The sequence below is a fragment of the Podarcis tiliguerta genome (assembly GCF_965153285.1).
Source record: "Podarcis tiliguerta genome assembly, chromosome: 3".
Lineage (NCBI taxonomy): Eukaryota > Metazoa > Chordata > Lepidosauria > Squamata > Lacertidae > Podarcis > Podarcis tiliguerta.
Window position 1 is genome coordinate 21,348,296 of NC_139536.1, and position 17,036 is coordinate 21,365,331.

At 41.1% G+C, this 17,036-nt stretch overlaps 2 protein-coding genes across 2 annotated transcripts in view; one reads left to right on the plus strand and one right to left on the minus strand.

The window, feature by feature from the left end:
* Positions 1 to 6,690, plus strand: part of ABCG5 (ATP binding cassette subfamily G member 5) — a 180,715-nt gene extending 174,025 nt beyond the window's left edge. The window contains exons 11-14 of the mRNA XM_083433064.1: positions 1,255 to 1,393; positions 2,672 to 2,857; positions 4,002 to 4,114; positions 5,435 to 6,690. Coding sequence (XP_083289190.1) covers positions 1,255 to 1,393; positions 2,672 to 2,857; positions 4,002 to 4,114; positions 5,435 to 5,631 — 635 coding nt within the window. The 3' untranslated portion in view covers positions 5,632 to 6,690. The remainder of the gene's footprint in view (positions 1 to 1,254; positions 1,394 to 2,671; positions 2,858 to 4,001; positions 4,115 to 5,434) is intronic.
* Positions 1 to 17,036, minus strand: part of LOC310674210 (ATP-binding cassette sub-family G member 8-like) — a 56,976-nt gene that overhangs the window by 29,420 nt on the left and 10,520 nt on the right. The window contains exons 8-12 of the mRNA XM_083433257.1: positions 14,240 to 14,317; positions 13,556 to 13,632; positions 12,281 to 12,351; positions 11,706 to 11,803; positions 10,724 to 10,816 (exon numbers count right to left, since the gene is read on the minus strand). Coding sequence (XP_083289383.1) covers positions 10,724 to 10,816; positions 11,706 to 11,803; positions 12,281 to 12,351; positions 13,556 to 13,632; positions 14,240 to 14,317 — 417 coding nt within the window. The remainder of the gene's footprint in view (positions 1 to 10,723; positions 10,817 to 11,705; positions 11,804 to 12,280; positions 12,352 to 13,555; positions 13,633 to 14,239; positions 14,318 to 17,036) is intronic.

Sequence of the window (17,036 nt, forward strand, 5' to 3'; positions counted from 1 at the left end):
CAGTATTAGGGCCAATCTGATAAATGTGTGAATCAACTCAACCTTGGGCCTCCAGCTGTTTTTGGACTACAACTCCCATCATCCCTCGCTAGCAAGACCAGTGGTCAAGGATGATGGGAATTGTAGTCCAAAAACAGCTGGAGGCCCAAGGTTGGGGAACAGTGAAATAGATGACATGGTACATGAATGGATGTATTTAATGCTGCAAGCTTATGGGAGAGATTATTACTATCATATGGGGGCAGGTATTAACCTTTTCCCTTGACTATGGTCTCAAAGAAAATTGCACCCTATATAAAGCTACTATTTCTTGGCACCAAAGATAGCTTGGGGGAGGGGCGAAATTCCTCCCTCCTCTGCAACAAGGCTGTTATTTTTTTGGGGGGGGGGGACTCACATGTTAAATGCAGCCACGCATTTTACACATAGTCTAGTCCGAATGTAAATTCTCCTAAAATGTGTAGAAATACCTTATGTATTTATTATTCTCTGGTATAGAGTTGTTTGTTTCCCTTTCAGTTCCTGCACTGAGGGCTGTTGGAGACCGAGAAAGTCAAGATGGTTTATATCAGAAATGGCAAATGTTGCTTGCCTACATACTGTATTTATATTTATTTAAAAGCACTGCTTAATATACCCGTATTTTTCGCTCTATAAGACGCACCAGACCACAAGACGCACCTAATTTTTGGAGGAGGAAAACAAGAAAAAAAAATCTGAATCTCAGAAGCCAGAACAGCAAGAGGGATCGCTGCACAGTGAAAGCAGTAATCCCTCTTGCTGTTCTGGCTTCTGGGATAGCTGCGCAGTCTGCATTCGCTCCATAAGACGCACACACATTTCCCCTTACTTTTTAGGAGGGAAAAAGTGAGTCTTATAGAGCAAAAAATACGGTACATTGTGACAAAGAACACAATCCACCCTAGGAAGTTCTCTTTTGAAATGAATGGGAGCTGCCCCAATGCAATACAGTGGAACCTTGGGTTAAGAATGTTTTGGGTTACGAGCTCCGCTAACCCGGAAGTAGGTGCCCCTTGTTGCGAACTTTGCCCCAGGATGCGACCGGAAGTTGTGCACTGGCGGTGCGGCAGCAGCGGGAGGCGCCACTAGCGAAAGCGCGCCTCATGTTAAGAACAGTTTCGGGTTACAAACGTATTAATTTTGTAACCAGAGGTACCACTGTATAGATGGCAGACGTCGCTGCAAGACGACCACTTTGATTCTCTGGTATAGAAGTGTTTGTTTCCCTTTCAGTTCCTGCACTGCGGGCTGTCGGAGACCAAGAAAGCCAAGATGGTTTATATCAGAAGTGGCAAATGTTGCTGGCCTACATACTGCATTTCCTGCCTTTTAGCATCATCAGCATGGCACTATTTAGTACTGTTATCTATTGGTAGGTGCAATGGCCGTTGGTACGCCGGGTGAATCTTTCTGCACTGAAGTTACTTGTTGAATAGAGGATTCATTCTGTATGGCTCTGGTTTCTCGGATATCTAGAAGGCAAGAGTAAAGATCATGGAGATGGAAAGGACCTCAGCTCCTGCAGGAAACACATTACTTCAGCATCCCTGATAGATGCCCATCTGGCCTCTAGCTCCTGCCAACCTAGCAGTTCGAAAGCATGCCAGTGCAAGTAGATAAATAGGTACCACTGTGGCGGGAAGGTAAACGGCATTCCGTGTGCTCTGGCACTCATCACGGTCCTCCGTGTGCCAGTAGCGGTTTAATCATGCTGGTCACATGACCCGGAAAACTGGCTGTGGACAAACGCCCTTGGCCTGAAAGTGAGATGAGCACTGCAACCCCATAGTCGCATTTGACTGGACTTAACTGTCCAGAGGTCCTTTACCTTTTTTACTCTACCATCTGCCAAGTATTTAGTCTAAATCCTTTTGCTTTGAACCCATTGGTCTATGGCAGCCCTTCAGATATTTGAAGATGGAGATTGCATCACCTCTAAATTGCTGTTTTCCCAGACTAAACTTTCCCAAGGCTTAAAACAACGAAGTCCTGTACAGAGTAGACTCACTGAAACAAATGGCCCTAGGTCAGACATGGCCGTTAATTTAAATAGAGCTACTTTGAGTCACACAAACCTTTCATCCTTTCCCCCTAGGGCTTGGTGGGTTTGATTGTACGTTGCTTAGGGTCAGGTCAGGCGGGAGAATATATGGCTCTTAGCTGCTCAACTCTCAGCCCATTGCTGGGAAGAATGAACCAATCTGTACATATTCAGCATAATGACACTCCTTTTTGGAGGGTACAAATTTGGATGGACAGGTGGAGGGATCGCTATTTTAAATGTATAGCCATATGGAAAGGGTTCCCCCACCATGTGAAAATGTGGCACATCAAGGAGAAGGCTTCTACCCAAGCTGCCTCTTGATATTCTCTTCCCCACAGCTGTGGCTTGTGAAGAATGATAGAATCATAGAGTTGGATGGGACCATGAGGGTCATCTAGTCCAACTCCCTGCAATGCATGAATCTTTTGCCCAATGTGGGGCTTGAACCCACAACCCTGAGTCTCATGTCAAACTTGACCTTCCCAGGGCCACCATTTCATTTCTGCTCAGTCACGGCCAATTTATTTATCTATTTCTGAGTGGAAAGATGGACTATTAAACACATTGCTGCTGCTTCTTTTTCAAAACACCCATTTTTCTTTGCAGGTCTATGGGATTTTACCCAGCGGCTTCTAGCTTTGGCTATTTCTTTGCTGCCCTCGTAGTACCTTATATAGTAGGTGAACTGATTACACTTATTCTTCTTGGCATCATTCAAAATCCCAATGTGGTCAGTGGAGTAGCGATGCTACTGAACATGGGAGGTGCCCTAGCTGGAACTGGACTTGTAAGGTAAGGGAAAGAGTTATTTGCAAATATAAAGATAGAGTTACACTATATTGTTGAAACAGTGATCTGCGTTTATAATGATTAAAATTGTTACTGGGAAATGATGGGAAATGAGAGCATTTGGCTCAACAAGATAACCCGTATAGTTAGCATCCACCTCTCTTGAGAGACAATGGAGTCAGCCTCCAGGGGAACAGTCAAACCGCTGTGTTGGCAGCTTCTAAGTGATCTCTCTGGGGCACAGGCCTGAAAGTTCTGGGCTGCCCCCTCTTGACCTCGCTGATGTGGTCCAAAGGAAACCAGAGCAATCCATTTGGCACCAGCTTGGCTATATGAGTTGCCAGAAGGAAGCGGACAGGATACCATCCAACTGTCTTAGGACTCTACTCCAGATTTGTGTAGGGTTTACTCCTTAGCCGTTTCTTCTCCTAAAGATGTCCCGCAAGGCAGCAGAGGTTTTGGTTCAGAGATTTTCCCAGGTTACCTTCCCAGGTTGATGAGCCCCATCTGCCTCTCACTTCCCTCTACACCACATGCAGAAACTGCATTCTTGACCACTGGACCCACTATTGGTCTTGTTCGCTCAATCTGCCAGAGCCTGTCTTCAAAGGCAGGGGAAGTCCCTAACTCACCAAGGGTTTGAGACCCAACGGCTACTCTTCCCTAGTTTAGCTGGCCAGCTGAAGCTGTTCCCAAGGTGTGGCTGTTGTTGCATGCTGACAGCTTCTAGAAACTACAGGCAAGAGCTGAGTGCAGGGGACCAAAGGCAGGCAGACTATCCCAGAAGGAACACGATGATGTTACCCACCAGAAGTACTGCCCCTCCCCTAACCCCCCCACCCCTTTTATGTATGTTGCTATTTAGTCGTTTAGTCGTGTCCAACTCTTCGTGACCCCATGGACCAGAGCACGCCAGGCACTCCTGTCTTCCACTGCCTCCCGCAGTTTTGTCAAACTCATGCTGGTAGTTTCAACAACACTGTCCAATAAGCTTCATAAAAACGTAACAAAAGTCCATGTAATCCACCATGGTTTCCGCCTCCGTTGTTGATATACATGAGGCTTATAAATGTTTAAGATATGCTGTGCCGCGAGATGGGAAACAAGATTACATAATTTGGGCATGACTTTTGTTTTGTTTCTGAAGGAATTTGGAGGAAATGCCAACTCCGATTAACATTCTAAGCTACTTTACGTTCCACAAGTACACCAGTGAGATTCTTGTTGTGAACGAGTTTTCTGAATTAAAATTTACATGTGGTAAGTACTAAAAAGAAAACACAACACCTCCAATTCTATTTATATGTTTTATTCATAAGATTTATATCCTGCCCTTCATCAGAAATTATCTCAGGCTGAATTGCAACTATTAAAAAAAAATAAAAATCCAGCGACCCACAATAGACCAACAACATGCAGTGGAAGTTATCCAAAGTAATCCATATATCTATCCCATAAAACGAGCTCAGCTGGATCTGTCCAAATGCTCAATTAGTCCAGGATACTGTTTTCACAGTGGCTGACGATGAACAGCCATAGCTAGTGAACAAGCCAGAGGTGGGAAAAGCCAATTTTTGCCACTGAGGTCATCTGGGCTTCCAGTAACAGAGGAGAAACCAGAAAATCTATTTACCCTGATCCAGCAAGGGAGATGAAGATTAAATTTATTACCGGCCAGGGCAGGAAACAACTATTTAAAATTCAGAATTAAAACAGATAAGAGTCACAGGAACAGTGTGAGTCCCAAAAACACATATATCAGGTGTCAAAGGAAACAGGTGTGTTGCATTTGCAGAAAACTGTATACTGTAGTGAAGAAGCCAAGCGCACATCTGCAAACACACCATGTTTTCAACTAGTCAACACCAGGCACAAGTGCTGGGAACTCAAATTGTTCTCAAAGCGCTGCAAAAGGCTTGAACACATCAGCTACCCAAAATCTAGTTTGTTCTCAGGCAGGAGTCAGAAACTGGGGGCAGAAACCTGTTGGCTACTGCAACTGTGCTTTATTTTTGTTTCTTGGGCTAAAGAAAGTAACTCCATTCGGAACACGTGATATATAAAATGTAGGAAAAGCAAATGTGGGAGAAACTAAGACAATGGCCTGGTTTGGCAGTAAGGTAAGCCAAACTATGGTTTAGTAAGCCTGCGTGAATGTGCAACCTCCTGGAGAGAAGCTCACTCACAGCCACTGTGAGTACAGCTCCACTGCCCTGAGCCAGGCCAAAGTTTGGCCCAGCATGCTGCTCCAGCAGGGATTCCTGGTTAAACTTTCTCCACACTAACCATGAGCTATAGCCAAGTTACTACTGAGAACCAGCTGATCCTGAAAGGACAGGTGTGCTTCCTGGAAGTCTAGAGCTTTCCATATGGACATCTCAGCAGAGACCCTGAAGAAGCGCTTTCAGCTACTTGGGCCAGTGGGACAAATCGCCTTGAGAAGGGGTGGGATGGATTTAAATCTTGCCATAGCTGTAGCCACTGGCCCCTAACCAAGTGGTCAAGCTTTCTGAGAATGTAAACGTCTCCTTTTAGAATCTTCAAACCAACACTGTAATCTGAAAACCTTTCTTTTGGTAGGTCACTTCAACGATTCCACTGCGGCTGGGGCTCCCTGTCCATTCTCCCAAGGGGCTCAGGTCATTGAAATGATGTTTCCCGGTGCAACATCCCGATTCGCATTGGACTTTGTAATATTATATGCCTTTGTCCCAGCAGCCATAATTCTAGCAATTATCAGTTTTAAAATAAGAGATCAAATTATTGCCAGGAAATAGATGTGACACTAAATGGTCTATATGCTATTTCACTCTTGCAGTGTGTGAAAGTACAGCGTGAATTATGAAATCTAAACCATTCCCCGTTATTTACTTTTAGTTCTTCGGTGCTAATATTATGATAAACAAAAGCAGCTAATCCAGCTGTATCTCTTGCAAATTCAACTGCCAGGGCTGCATGAACCGCAGCCTCTTAAAGAAAAGCAACAGTCATATATTGCCTCTTAGGTATTCAGGAAGATTTAGTTTTTCTACCCCAAACCCAGTTCTGTCCGAACAGCTGACTGGTGCAGTTATTTCTGTCCCCACCCCCCATGCCAGACTGATTCTTTTCCTCTCCACACTGTGTTTGAGCAAATTATTTCAGGTGGGGGGGATTCTTTTGTATAACGTCTTTATTTTAAAAATGACCAACTGCATTCGTTTGTGGTAATGTTTAAAAGGTTCAAAATAGCAATTTACAAGTGTCATACAAAAATAGAAATTTCCTTTGCATTTTCCTGTTTAAGATCATATAGTTTTGCTGAATACTTCAATTCAAACAAGCAAACAAAAAATTCATAAAGAATTTGTGATGGTTAAAAACTATAGTCCAACAGCCCAAAGCTTCCAATAGTCTAAGCAGAAATGCAACTTTTATCATATTATGCTGGCAAAATACAGAAAATTGTGTCTTAACTGGAGGGGGGGAAATCTCACAATCTCACACTGACTTTAATACGCTGCAGCAAAGGTGAAACTGAGGATAAGGGCATTGACCTGCTGTTAAGATTAATGTTCAGAATGTCCTTTGAACTTTTCACAAACCAGTTATCTGATGTTAAATGACACAGAATGTGTCTGCTTTTCTTCTTCAAACGTTTTGCAACATCTGAGTCATCTCTTACTGAGTTTAACTAAGAGAAGTGATTCTGGCACAATCTACTATACTGATCATAAACAACAATGGCCATAATTATTATTAAGTATTTATGATGGGGGTTTTTATGCATTTTACAAGTGTACAAAACATAATGACTCAAATGTACGAAATGCATCTTCAAATCTGGTTGAGACATACTTCTCAGTCAAGAATCAAACTCCATTTCTTTCCAGGTTTTAGCGGCATTTCTTTTGTACTGTTCTAGTTCCTAAAATGGAAAGATATATTGAAACAGTTTTTAATGTTTAGTTTTTTGTAAGTTAGTTTTGAGTTTCATTTTTGAAAAAAAAGCTTCTAATAAATGTAATAAATAATAATACCCCCCATGATATAAGCAACTGCATGTTCAATTTTAATGTGAGAATGTTAAGTATTATTCTGCAATATATTGCAAATTTTGGATCCCATCCAGTCTCTGCTATCATTACTATCATCACTGCATATAAATCAGTATGCATAAAAATAAAATGAAAGACATAAAAGATGGCATTTTAGAAACAGTGTATGCAAGATAAGCCCAAACACCCAGCGGGGTCTAAACTGCATGGACTGTATCAGCGGTATCTGTATATCTTAATTATGAATGAGTTGTAAAAGAAATCCAGATTGTGGCACACAGCGAATTAGCCATGATTAAAGCAGCTCTCATGTATGCCTTTCATAACACTAAACAAATGGCAGTTTATCTTTTTATGTCATGCTGTATATGCCATTATAATACTGAGATCCACCGCGAAATTACTGAAGTCCATTATTCTGATTGCACCCGTATCATTTTACTTTTCATTATCTACTACTTGTGGTTTCAAAGAGCAATTATCCAGCTGCTACTAAACTAAGAAATGATGTTCATTAGCTCCCTCAAGTGCAGCCTAGGGGTGCAGATCTCCCAAGTGACCAGCAACACAAGTGTTTGCTAAGTGGGAGCTCTATCTTCAAATGCATGTAGCTAAGAACACCATATATTCCAGGGGACAAACCAACCAGTCTTTGCTTCCATATGTTGCTTGGGAACTTTCAAAGGCATCTGACTGAAACCTGCTAGAAACTGGACCCCTTGATGTGACCTGCTAGATTATGAGCGCAGTCTAGAGTACCCCCTGTGCCGCAGGGATGCTTTGCATGCTGCCGCAAGTATCTTTCCTACAGGCGTAGCAGTATGCATCACTCTTTAAGGATTGGGGAAAGTGTTGGGACTCAGTTTTTCCTGTCCAAAGTGGATTTGGCAGAGCTGAGGACTCTTGCAGTGCTAACAGGAGCACTAGCACAGATGTCAAGGTGGGTTTTTCTTCTGCACAACGCCATTTGGCTCACGTATCCAGAAATCTCCACAAGTCTTCTTTCACAGTTGATTTGCCCTTGCTGGATTAGGACACAACATTTTCTTTGTGTGAATGGATAGCAGAAAGGTACTTACCACCACCACTTACAAAAACCACATACTTTATGTTTCTGGCAAATCAGACTTCTATTTCTTTTATAATTTTGGAAAACATTTTGATCAGTGTGGGCCACGTTGTATGGCATCAGAATAAAAAGTGAAAATTGTTGTCACAATCATGGCCTTTTCATTGCACCTAACTTCATTTTTAGTTAACTTACATCAGCATCCGTATTCTTTTTGTAATTTTGCACAGCTTGGCAGAGGCCTCATTTTTTATTGGGATGGCTAGAAGTGTCTTTAGAAGTAGTGAATGCTTGATATTTTATATGGTTCTGAATTGTTCTTGTAAGTTGTAAGCTGCCGTGGCATAGTATATTTTAAAAGAAGTGCCATATGGATTTATTAAATAAACATAATTTCTGAACTGCATTGTGCTCATTTCTAATTCTTCTTGTGCATCTGACTAGTAGTTCCAGTCATTCAATCCATATATTCATTGGTTCATTCACACCTTGCAATTGTAATGATGTTTCGTCCTACTTAATTGTTAACTTATCAATACATTGTTGTTACAGTCGTGTGCCTTCATCTTTTTTGTGGCTGTTACATAGGACTGGGCCCTTGTATGCGATTTCCCACGCTGCTATCAGCTGCACAGAGACAGAGATTTTAGTTGCATCTGGAGTGATGAGGGGATGATCCTGATGCATCCAACATCAGGATTTTACCTGTATCAGGAGTACTGCGGGGAAGGACAGGTTAATGCTTCTTTACAGTGTTCAGTTGTGGTGGGGGTGCTGGAAGGGGGCTAGGTTAATTGCTGCTTAGGTTGCTCAGGTTTTTTAAATTTCAAAAGCACTATTAAATGGCCTTTAAGCATCTGAACAACTATCACTGTACAGTGAGCAAACTGTTAGGCCAGAGAAAATCACGAGAAAGACAGAGAAGCATCCTGATCGGGGCCTTTGGTATATTATAGCAATGATGTATTTCTAATGTCTAGATGAAATAGGCTATATGGCTGATGCAGATCTCTGCCAAAAAAAGAGAGAGGTCCAAATAAGCACTAATGGATCAATGGATGCCCGGCAGGGGGTGCGGTAGGGGAAATGGGACCGTTTCTTTTATGTGCTGCTGTTAAGAAAGCTTGCTAAGAAATGAGAGTCTGGTTACTGTTTGCAGGTGTGTGGTCCCTAATGTCAGTAGCACTATGAGAAGTATATTAAACTCTACAGATAGACATTCTGAGTCCAAAGAGCAACACAAAATGATCAGGAAGAAATGCACAAAAGTCTACTTTTCAATTGGAATAAAAAGCTACCATGCATGAATACCTTCAAGAAACAGAAATACAAAGCATTATGTTTGACGCTATAACTTTAACATAAATGCTCCTCTCTATATAAATGCTTTATGTATGGAACAAAGGAGTACAAAAAGGAAGGAAAAAAAGATTAGCTTTCTGAAGCATTTAATACTTACTTCTTGAGATAAGGGCCATTTCACTCTCAATTTTCATATAATTATGGGAAATCCTAATGCATTTAAAAACTGAATGTAGCCAGGGAATTGTTTTCTTACAGATATATACAGGGTTATCTCGCAGCTTTTAAGATCAAATGAAATACAAAAATCCCAAAATGTTTTCATAAAGGGCAGTTCAAATGTTATAATAATCTTATAATAACTGAACTCCAAGATGGAAATTTTAGGGAAATAACTGCAGATAATTTTCTTTTTACAGAAACTTGTCTATTACCATTTTTTCTCCATAATAGTACCAACAACAAAAGCTACAGCAACTTCCAATGGCATCAATACAGATTAAAATCTTTATAAAATAAGAGAGCACTGAAACTAGGAAACACCTGGGAAAATATTAATTTTCAATATGATTTAATCAACTTTTACTAGTAGCCTATTTTACTTAATAAAAATACCATCCATAATCATAACCTTAGTATGAATGTAAAGCAAAAAATGTATGTAGCAAGCAATTAAACTGAACATTCTATTTTGGGTGACACATTAAAATCAATTCAATAGAATGTCTGAGGACTACATTAGTCATTAAATATATACTGCTTGTAATCTGCAAGAAATAATTTCAACTGAGATTAATTTTGCACCATGACTTAAAATGGAAATTCTTGCTGAGGTAACTCTAAATTAATGCCCTGGAATAAACCTGTCAGCCTAAACAAATTTTCCAATACTGGAAGTAGTCTAGAGTTTGTCTATTTTACTGTAGGTTATACTATACTATAAAACTGTGAAATCAACTAGATAATTACTGGCTCAGGTTTGTAGGCATGGTCACTGACGTGTTCAACTAAACTTGAGTAACCTTAGCTGGAGTGTTATGAAACTTCCAGAGAAAATATGGGGTTACTTTAGTTTAAGAACTATGCTGTGGCATTTTGCAAAGCTACCTTTCACCTTTAGAAAATGCAACTTGGAAAACTGCCCTGGAGGTTAACCCTGGAGGTAACACTCAAAGTTCTTCCACGTCTGCAACTGCCATCAGTGTGGCTTACTTTGCTATAGAAGCAGATTGTTTAAAAAAATTATCTGAATTATTTATAGAGTAACCTTCAACAATATCAGCTAAGGCCGAGAGATGATGATGTGTCCAAGGCCACCTGTGCAAACTTTATGGTTAAAATGAGACTTGCAGCTATAAATGAATGTTCAAAGGTACATACGTCTGGGCATATGTACAGTGCCTGAGAAATACCAGTGAGATTTTCCTTTATTGAGCGACATGAACGACTGCTGTAGCATACCTGGTTCTTCTGAGCGCGCATAGCATCGACTTCATATTCACCATACTGTGGATCTTGAGCTGGGTCCTTTACTTCTTTGAAAACTCCGACATTCTGAAACAAGTGCAGGTGAAAGAGTAAAATGCAGCCTCATTCTTTCCCCCAGGTGTGTCTTGAAATATCCCTAGAGCTTGCATCTCTGCCATAAATACGTTTAAGGCATCAACCTGTACGAACTGCAGAAGCTTGTTTGTATAGCTCCCTCTTCGATATGTGTAATGAAGGACCAGTTGCATGACTGCAACCAAGCTGGGATGGCATGGACGTGCTACATATATACACTGATTTTCCTTATGGGGGCTAAACACACCTTGCAAAATACTCAATCCTCTGTGCGATGAAGCTAGTTCATGTAACAGGCACCTCCGAGGGATCCTAGCTACACAGTGAACCCCTTGAGCAGGTCCACATGTTTCGAAGACAACTGTATGAAACAGCCTAGTTCCCATCAGTTCACAAAGGTTGTATCAGCTTGCATTTATTTCGCCACGACAAGAATAAACCTACAAAGATCACGTGAAGTGACTTTGCGTCTATGTTCCAGTGTCCCAGTTCATATATAACAGTTCAGGTCTCCTAAAGCATAGTTTATTAGAGTGAGAATGAGCATTGCACCCAGACACTGAGTCCTCTTGTGTGCCACAGCTGAACACTTGGGTGTGGGGGTTAAGCCACAGGTTCCTGTTACATCTAAACTAGGAACCCCTCGCTCAAGGTTTAAATCTTGATCAATGAATTAGGAAATGAAAACAGCTGTGCACAAAAAGCAAAACCAGTACCAGGCTTAAAGTTTCAATTCTTCCATAACTAGAAGTCCCAATGAAATTACTTTACTTCTGAATAATCTGGCTTGGGCCCAAGAGTGCAGCCACAAGAATTAACAAGTATTGTGAAAAGAAATAAGGTTGATAAGAACATCAAAGAACAAAAAAGGTATACACACCTTTGGTGGAAATGCCTTCTCAAACACCTTTTTCCATAGATCCATAGGTGTCTGTGCATGCAGCTTTCCAATATCACTATTGGAAGCAGGAGGAGGACCTAGATATTATAAGAATTGTAACAATGGTCACTCCATCATTCAAATGGCAAACAAGCTACTTGTCTGAATGTATTCCCCTCAATAATTTAACAAAACTGATGAAAAGAAAGTACAAAATGGAGGTCGTATGTAAGAATATGTAAGAAACGGGTTTCTGAAGATAAGCACTAGCTTTCAACACGGAAGCTGTTATACTAGGGCTGCAATCCTTTGTGTACTTTACACATTTTCCTGGGAGTAAGTCCCACCAAATTTAGCAGGGCTTACTTTTCAATAAATGTGTATAGCATTGTTGTTAAACATTGCTGTACCTTCTTAAAACTTTCTGATCATTTTTCTTTAGTAATCATCATACACAAATACATTTTGTCGACATTTCAGAATCCACTGTTCATTTTTGTCCACTTCAGCTTTGTGTTCTCTTAACTGTAAAAGCTATATGCACAATAAATATACTGGATAAGAAAACCACCCACCGATTTGACTAAGAGAGTCCATTCCTGCTGGGATAAAGAGTGGCTTGTTCTGATCCACTGACATGGATTTGCTTAAAAAACATGAACGGAACAAAATGAATATAGATCAGCTATCAGAATTTACCAAAACTGACAAAAAGCACACTCCAAGAAAGCACACATCTGTTTTTGTTTCTTTTCTTTTTTAAAGAAAATTAGTCCCCCCCCCCCCCAGTTACAACTCTGTCCCGTTCAAATCAATAGAACCGATGGACTGCAAAAGTTTAATTTCTGCTGATGGAAGCTTTGACGGATCATTTCCCCTCCTAGCTTTTTCTATAAAGCCCCAATTTTTATTTCTCTCTCGGCAGCAGTCTTTCTGACAAATGCGATTGAATGGGAGCTCCCCTCACCCACCCTTGCAGGCATGGAGGTCCAAATTCAGATCAGGGCTGGAGGAGGGGGAAATGTGCTAAATTCGCCAGTGCCAAAGAAGAAGAGTTTGGATTTGATATCCCGCTTTATCACTACCCGAAGGAGCCTCAAAATGGCTAACATTCTCCTTTCCCTTCCTCCCCCCACAAAAAACACTCTGTGAGGTGAGTGGGGCTGAGAGACTTCAGAGGAGTGTGACTGGCCAAGGTCACCCAGCAGCTGCATGTGGAGGAGTCTGGACCCACCGCTCACCTGATGTTTTTGAAAGAAATACTGTGTACTCAAGGACAAACCATGTAATCAACATTCTGTGTAGTTTGGGCCTGAGTCCGCTCTATTAGCAGATTTCCAACATTTCAGCAGGGCCTTTTTAAGCCCTGTCATCTGAGATCCTTTCCCTGGAGATGCTATGAACTAAACCGAGGGACTTGGACATGCAAGTTCTATCACTGAGCTATTGGTGTGTCCTTCACACACAAAAATGGCCTCTTTCCCACAATGGTAATTTTGCCCAGGATTCTCACACCCAAAGTGCAGAAAACATCCCTAAGAGCTTGGGTGGCTAACCTGTGGTGTCTCCAGATGCTGCTGGGCTAGATCTAGAACTTCAGTCATTCCTGAACATTGGCCATGCTGGAAGGCCACAAGTTAGCCACCCACCTAGACCAACAAGTCCATTTGAAAGCATTTTCCTGAAACTGTTTCATCAGCCTTTATATAGATCTATGAGCAAGAATCCTGTATTAAACAGAAAAAAACTGACAGATTTTCCCCCCTTTTCCTTTTTTTACAAATTGCCAGTATCCAGCCAATAGAAGGTTTTGGGAGAGCTTGCCAATAGTAGGAAATTGTTTAGCTTACCTCCTATCAAAGCCAAATGCTAAATGGTTAATGAGAGTACGTGTTTTCAGGAGCAGAGCTTCAGATTTGCTGGTGAACTGTGAACAAAGCATAAACTTTGTGTTATGCTTCTCCTAGTAAACATAGGAAAATACTACTCCCGAGTCACTCAAAATTCATCACACGACTGTTATGTTTAAGATTTAGCTGTTTCAGTGTCCTGAAACAGCTACCACTTAAAGCCCCCAAATAATAATAATAAAAAAACTATTGCACAACACTGTTATAATACATGGTTACTGAAAACACACAATTAAAACACACAATATAACAACCCCAACATTAACATATAAATGTCCATAAATAAAATATGCAGTAAAACAAAATTAAACAACAGCAATTAAAACAGGAGACTCAGGTCAAGAGATAAAAGGAATGGCTGTGTGTCTTCAAAAGCCAGCAGAATGCCAATACAAATGAGGTTTCTCATATCTCAGTAGGGAGTGCATTCCACAATACCAGTGCTACTAGTGAAAAAGATCACCTCTGTGCCATCACAAGCCAACAATCATCAGGTCATGGTAAGACTAACCCACACATTGGGTTATTTTATTTTAATTTCTTTGTTTGTTTGGGAAATGAATACAAGTTGAAGGGGCTTGACTTTGGAAGGGTTGTGCCCATGAAATACAATAATATACATACCACTAAAGATGCTCCATAATAATGAGAAACAAAGCGAAGCGTCTTGTATATTATTTTTTTCATCTCCGAATCAAATTCCTTTAAAAAAAGAGGGGGGTTGGGGTGGGAAAAAAATCTAATGAATAATTTTACAGTTTTTCACAATGCGACATAACACTGCCCTCTTTTGCGTGTAACACTAAGTCAATATTTACCAACAAGTAAATGGGTGGGCTTCCAGAGAGGAGACTTTGACCACTTTGCTCCTCGCAGGTAATTCTGTTATTGTGCTATGCTAAGCTAAACCATGGTTTGGTTGACAGTATTGTTTAAACCCAGGCAGAGCACAAAGTGTAGGCCATAAGATAAACCTTGGTTACAGCTTGAGGCTTGTCCAAAGAGAGCTAAAGCACAAGCTCAGTTTGGATGACCTGCTAATCAAAACAATAGCTTAGATGAGCACAGCAAGAGGGTGACCAGGGAAGATCAAAGCACTTCAATAGTATATGCATATATTTCCCAAAGACATACATTTTTGCTTTGCCTCACAAGGGCTTATTTATTCTACTTTAGAGGAATGCAGCTTAACAATCTTGGGAAAATGTCATTTACACTCCATTCAAAAGCAACCAATAACATTGGCTGCTTAATAAAGGAAGCAAACAAAGAAACCTAGGCTTGTGCTATAAGGAATTATGCATCAATGACAGGCGACTTGCCTAGAATGCACTATGCTGCCACCTAGGGGACCAAGGATGAACGTTTCCCCAAACACATGTCCTGCCTGCATGTGCACAGTGCACGTAAGATAAGACTGCAGTTTGGTGTTGTGGTTATAAAAACAAAAAGGATGAGAAATGAATTGAAAGCAGACTCTGAAAGAACCAGCATTGCCGTATCTGATGACAAATCATCAGCACTTGTGAAGAGACAGGCACAGCGAAGTGTTTTCTACTGATCAAGTGTGCACACGTTGATCCAGTTGAGGGAGGAGTATGAGAGAGAAAGGACACGAGGATAGGACTAAGTTAAGATCAAGCAATGATCCCAGTAGTGATGTATGGAAGTGAGAGCTGGACCATAAAGAAAGCTGATCGCCGAAGAATTGACGCTTTTGAATTATGGTGCTGGAGGAGACTCTTGAGAGTCCCATGGACTGCAAGAAGATCAAACGCATCCATTCTTAAGGAAATCAGCCCTGAGTGCTCACTGGAAGGACAGATCGTGAAGCTGAGGCTCCAATACTTTGGCCACCTCATGAGAAGAGAAGACTCCCTGGAAAAGACCCTGATGTTGGGAAAGATGGAGGGCACAAGGAGAAGGGGACGACAGAGGATGAGATGGTTAGACAGTGTTCTCGAAGCTACAAACATGAATCTGACCAAACTGCGGGTGGCAGTGGAAGACAGAAGTGCCTGGCATGCTCTGGTCCATGGGGTCACGAAGAGTCGGACACGACTGAACGACTAAACAACAACAACAACAACAATGTAGGGACCAGATTAAAGGGCACCACACATCACATCTTCTTGGGAAGTCCCTGCTGCATCAGGGAAATGGCCCATCTATTCTAGCATCCAGTTGTCAGTGCGGCCAATCAGATGCCTATGGAAAGCCTGAAAGCACTCTCCCCACCAGTGATTCCCAGGAACTGGTATTCAAGGACATCCTGCCTCTGGCAGTGGAGGTAGAGTATAGCCATTGTGGTTAATATCCATTGACATCTGTCTTTAATGGTCAGTTCAGTGCTGGGGAGAGGAGGTCATCTCAGACACATTTATAGTTCCAGTTAATGGGTAAGTGATGGAACTCCTATTTGGGGACTTCCCTGGCTTTTTTCTGGCTCATGTAGGACCAGTCTGGATAGTTGGCCTTGTTGAAGATTCGATGTTTTCATCCCCAAAATGTTTTTGATTTGAGTTCCTACTGAAATGAGGCTGCATTTTAAAGTTGTACTAAATCTTGTTTTTAAGTTGTATTTTAATCAATTGTTTTTACCTGGTGTTAGCCGCCCTGAGCCAAGATTATTATTATTATTATTATTATTATTATTATTATTATTATTACTACTACTACATTTGCTGGGGAGGCAATCTTAAGATTCAGCTAAAAATGAATATTGTCTGTCAGAAACGCCACCACTGCATATGAAGAGGCTGTTCATCTTCAAAGATAACTCTACAAAATAACCTAAAGGGCATGTACTAAAGGAGAGAATGGGGCCTGAAGGTCAACATAAAAAAGGGGAAATATACAGGAACACAGGAAGTTGCTTTATACAGAGTCAGACCCATTGTCTAACTCTATTCCAACCAGCAGAGGCACATGAGGGTTTCTCAGCCCAAGGGATGCTAGGAATTGAAGCTGTTGGTATATTTCACAGTTGGTACAGTGGTACCTTGGGTTACATATGCTTCAGGTTACAGACGCTTCAGGTTACAGACTCCACTAACCCAGAAATAGTACCTTGGGTTAAGAACTTTGCTTCAGGATAAGAACAGAAATTGCGCAGCGGCGGCAGCAGGAGGCCCCATTAGCTAAAGTGGTGTTTCAGGTTAAGACGTTTCAGGTTAAGAACGGACCTCCAGAACGAATTAAGTACGTAACCAGAGGTACCACTGTGTATTGCTAGTATATGTCATTCATATTTTGTCTTATTTTCTTCATTATTATAAATATTTTATTATTGTTTCTGGAGGACGAATGACACAGATGGCAATTACATATGGCTGTAATTGCCGTTTTGTTCATATTACTTTTCTGATTTTGGAGAGAGAGAGAGAGAATCAATAAAAAAGTGTCCTAGGCTACCACAATA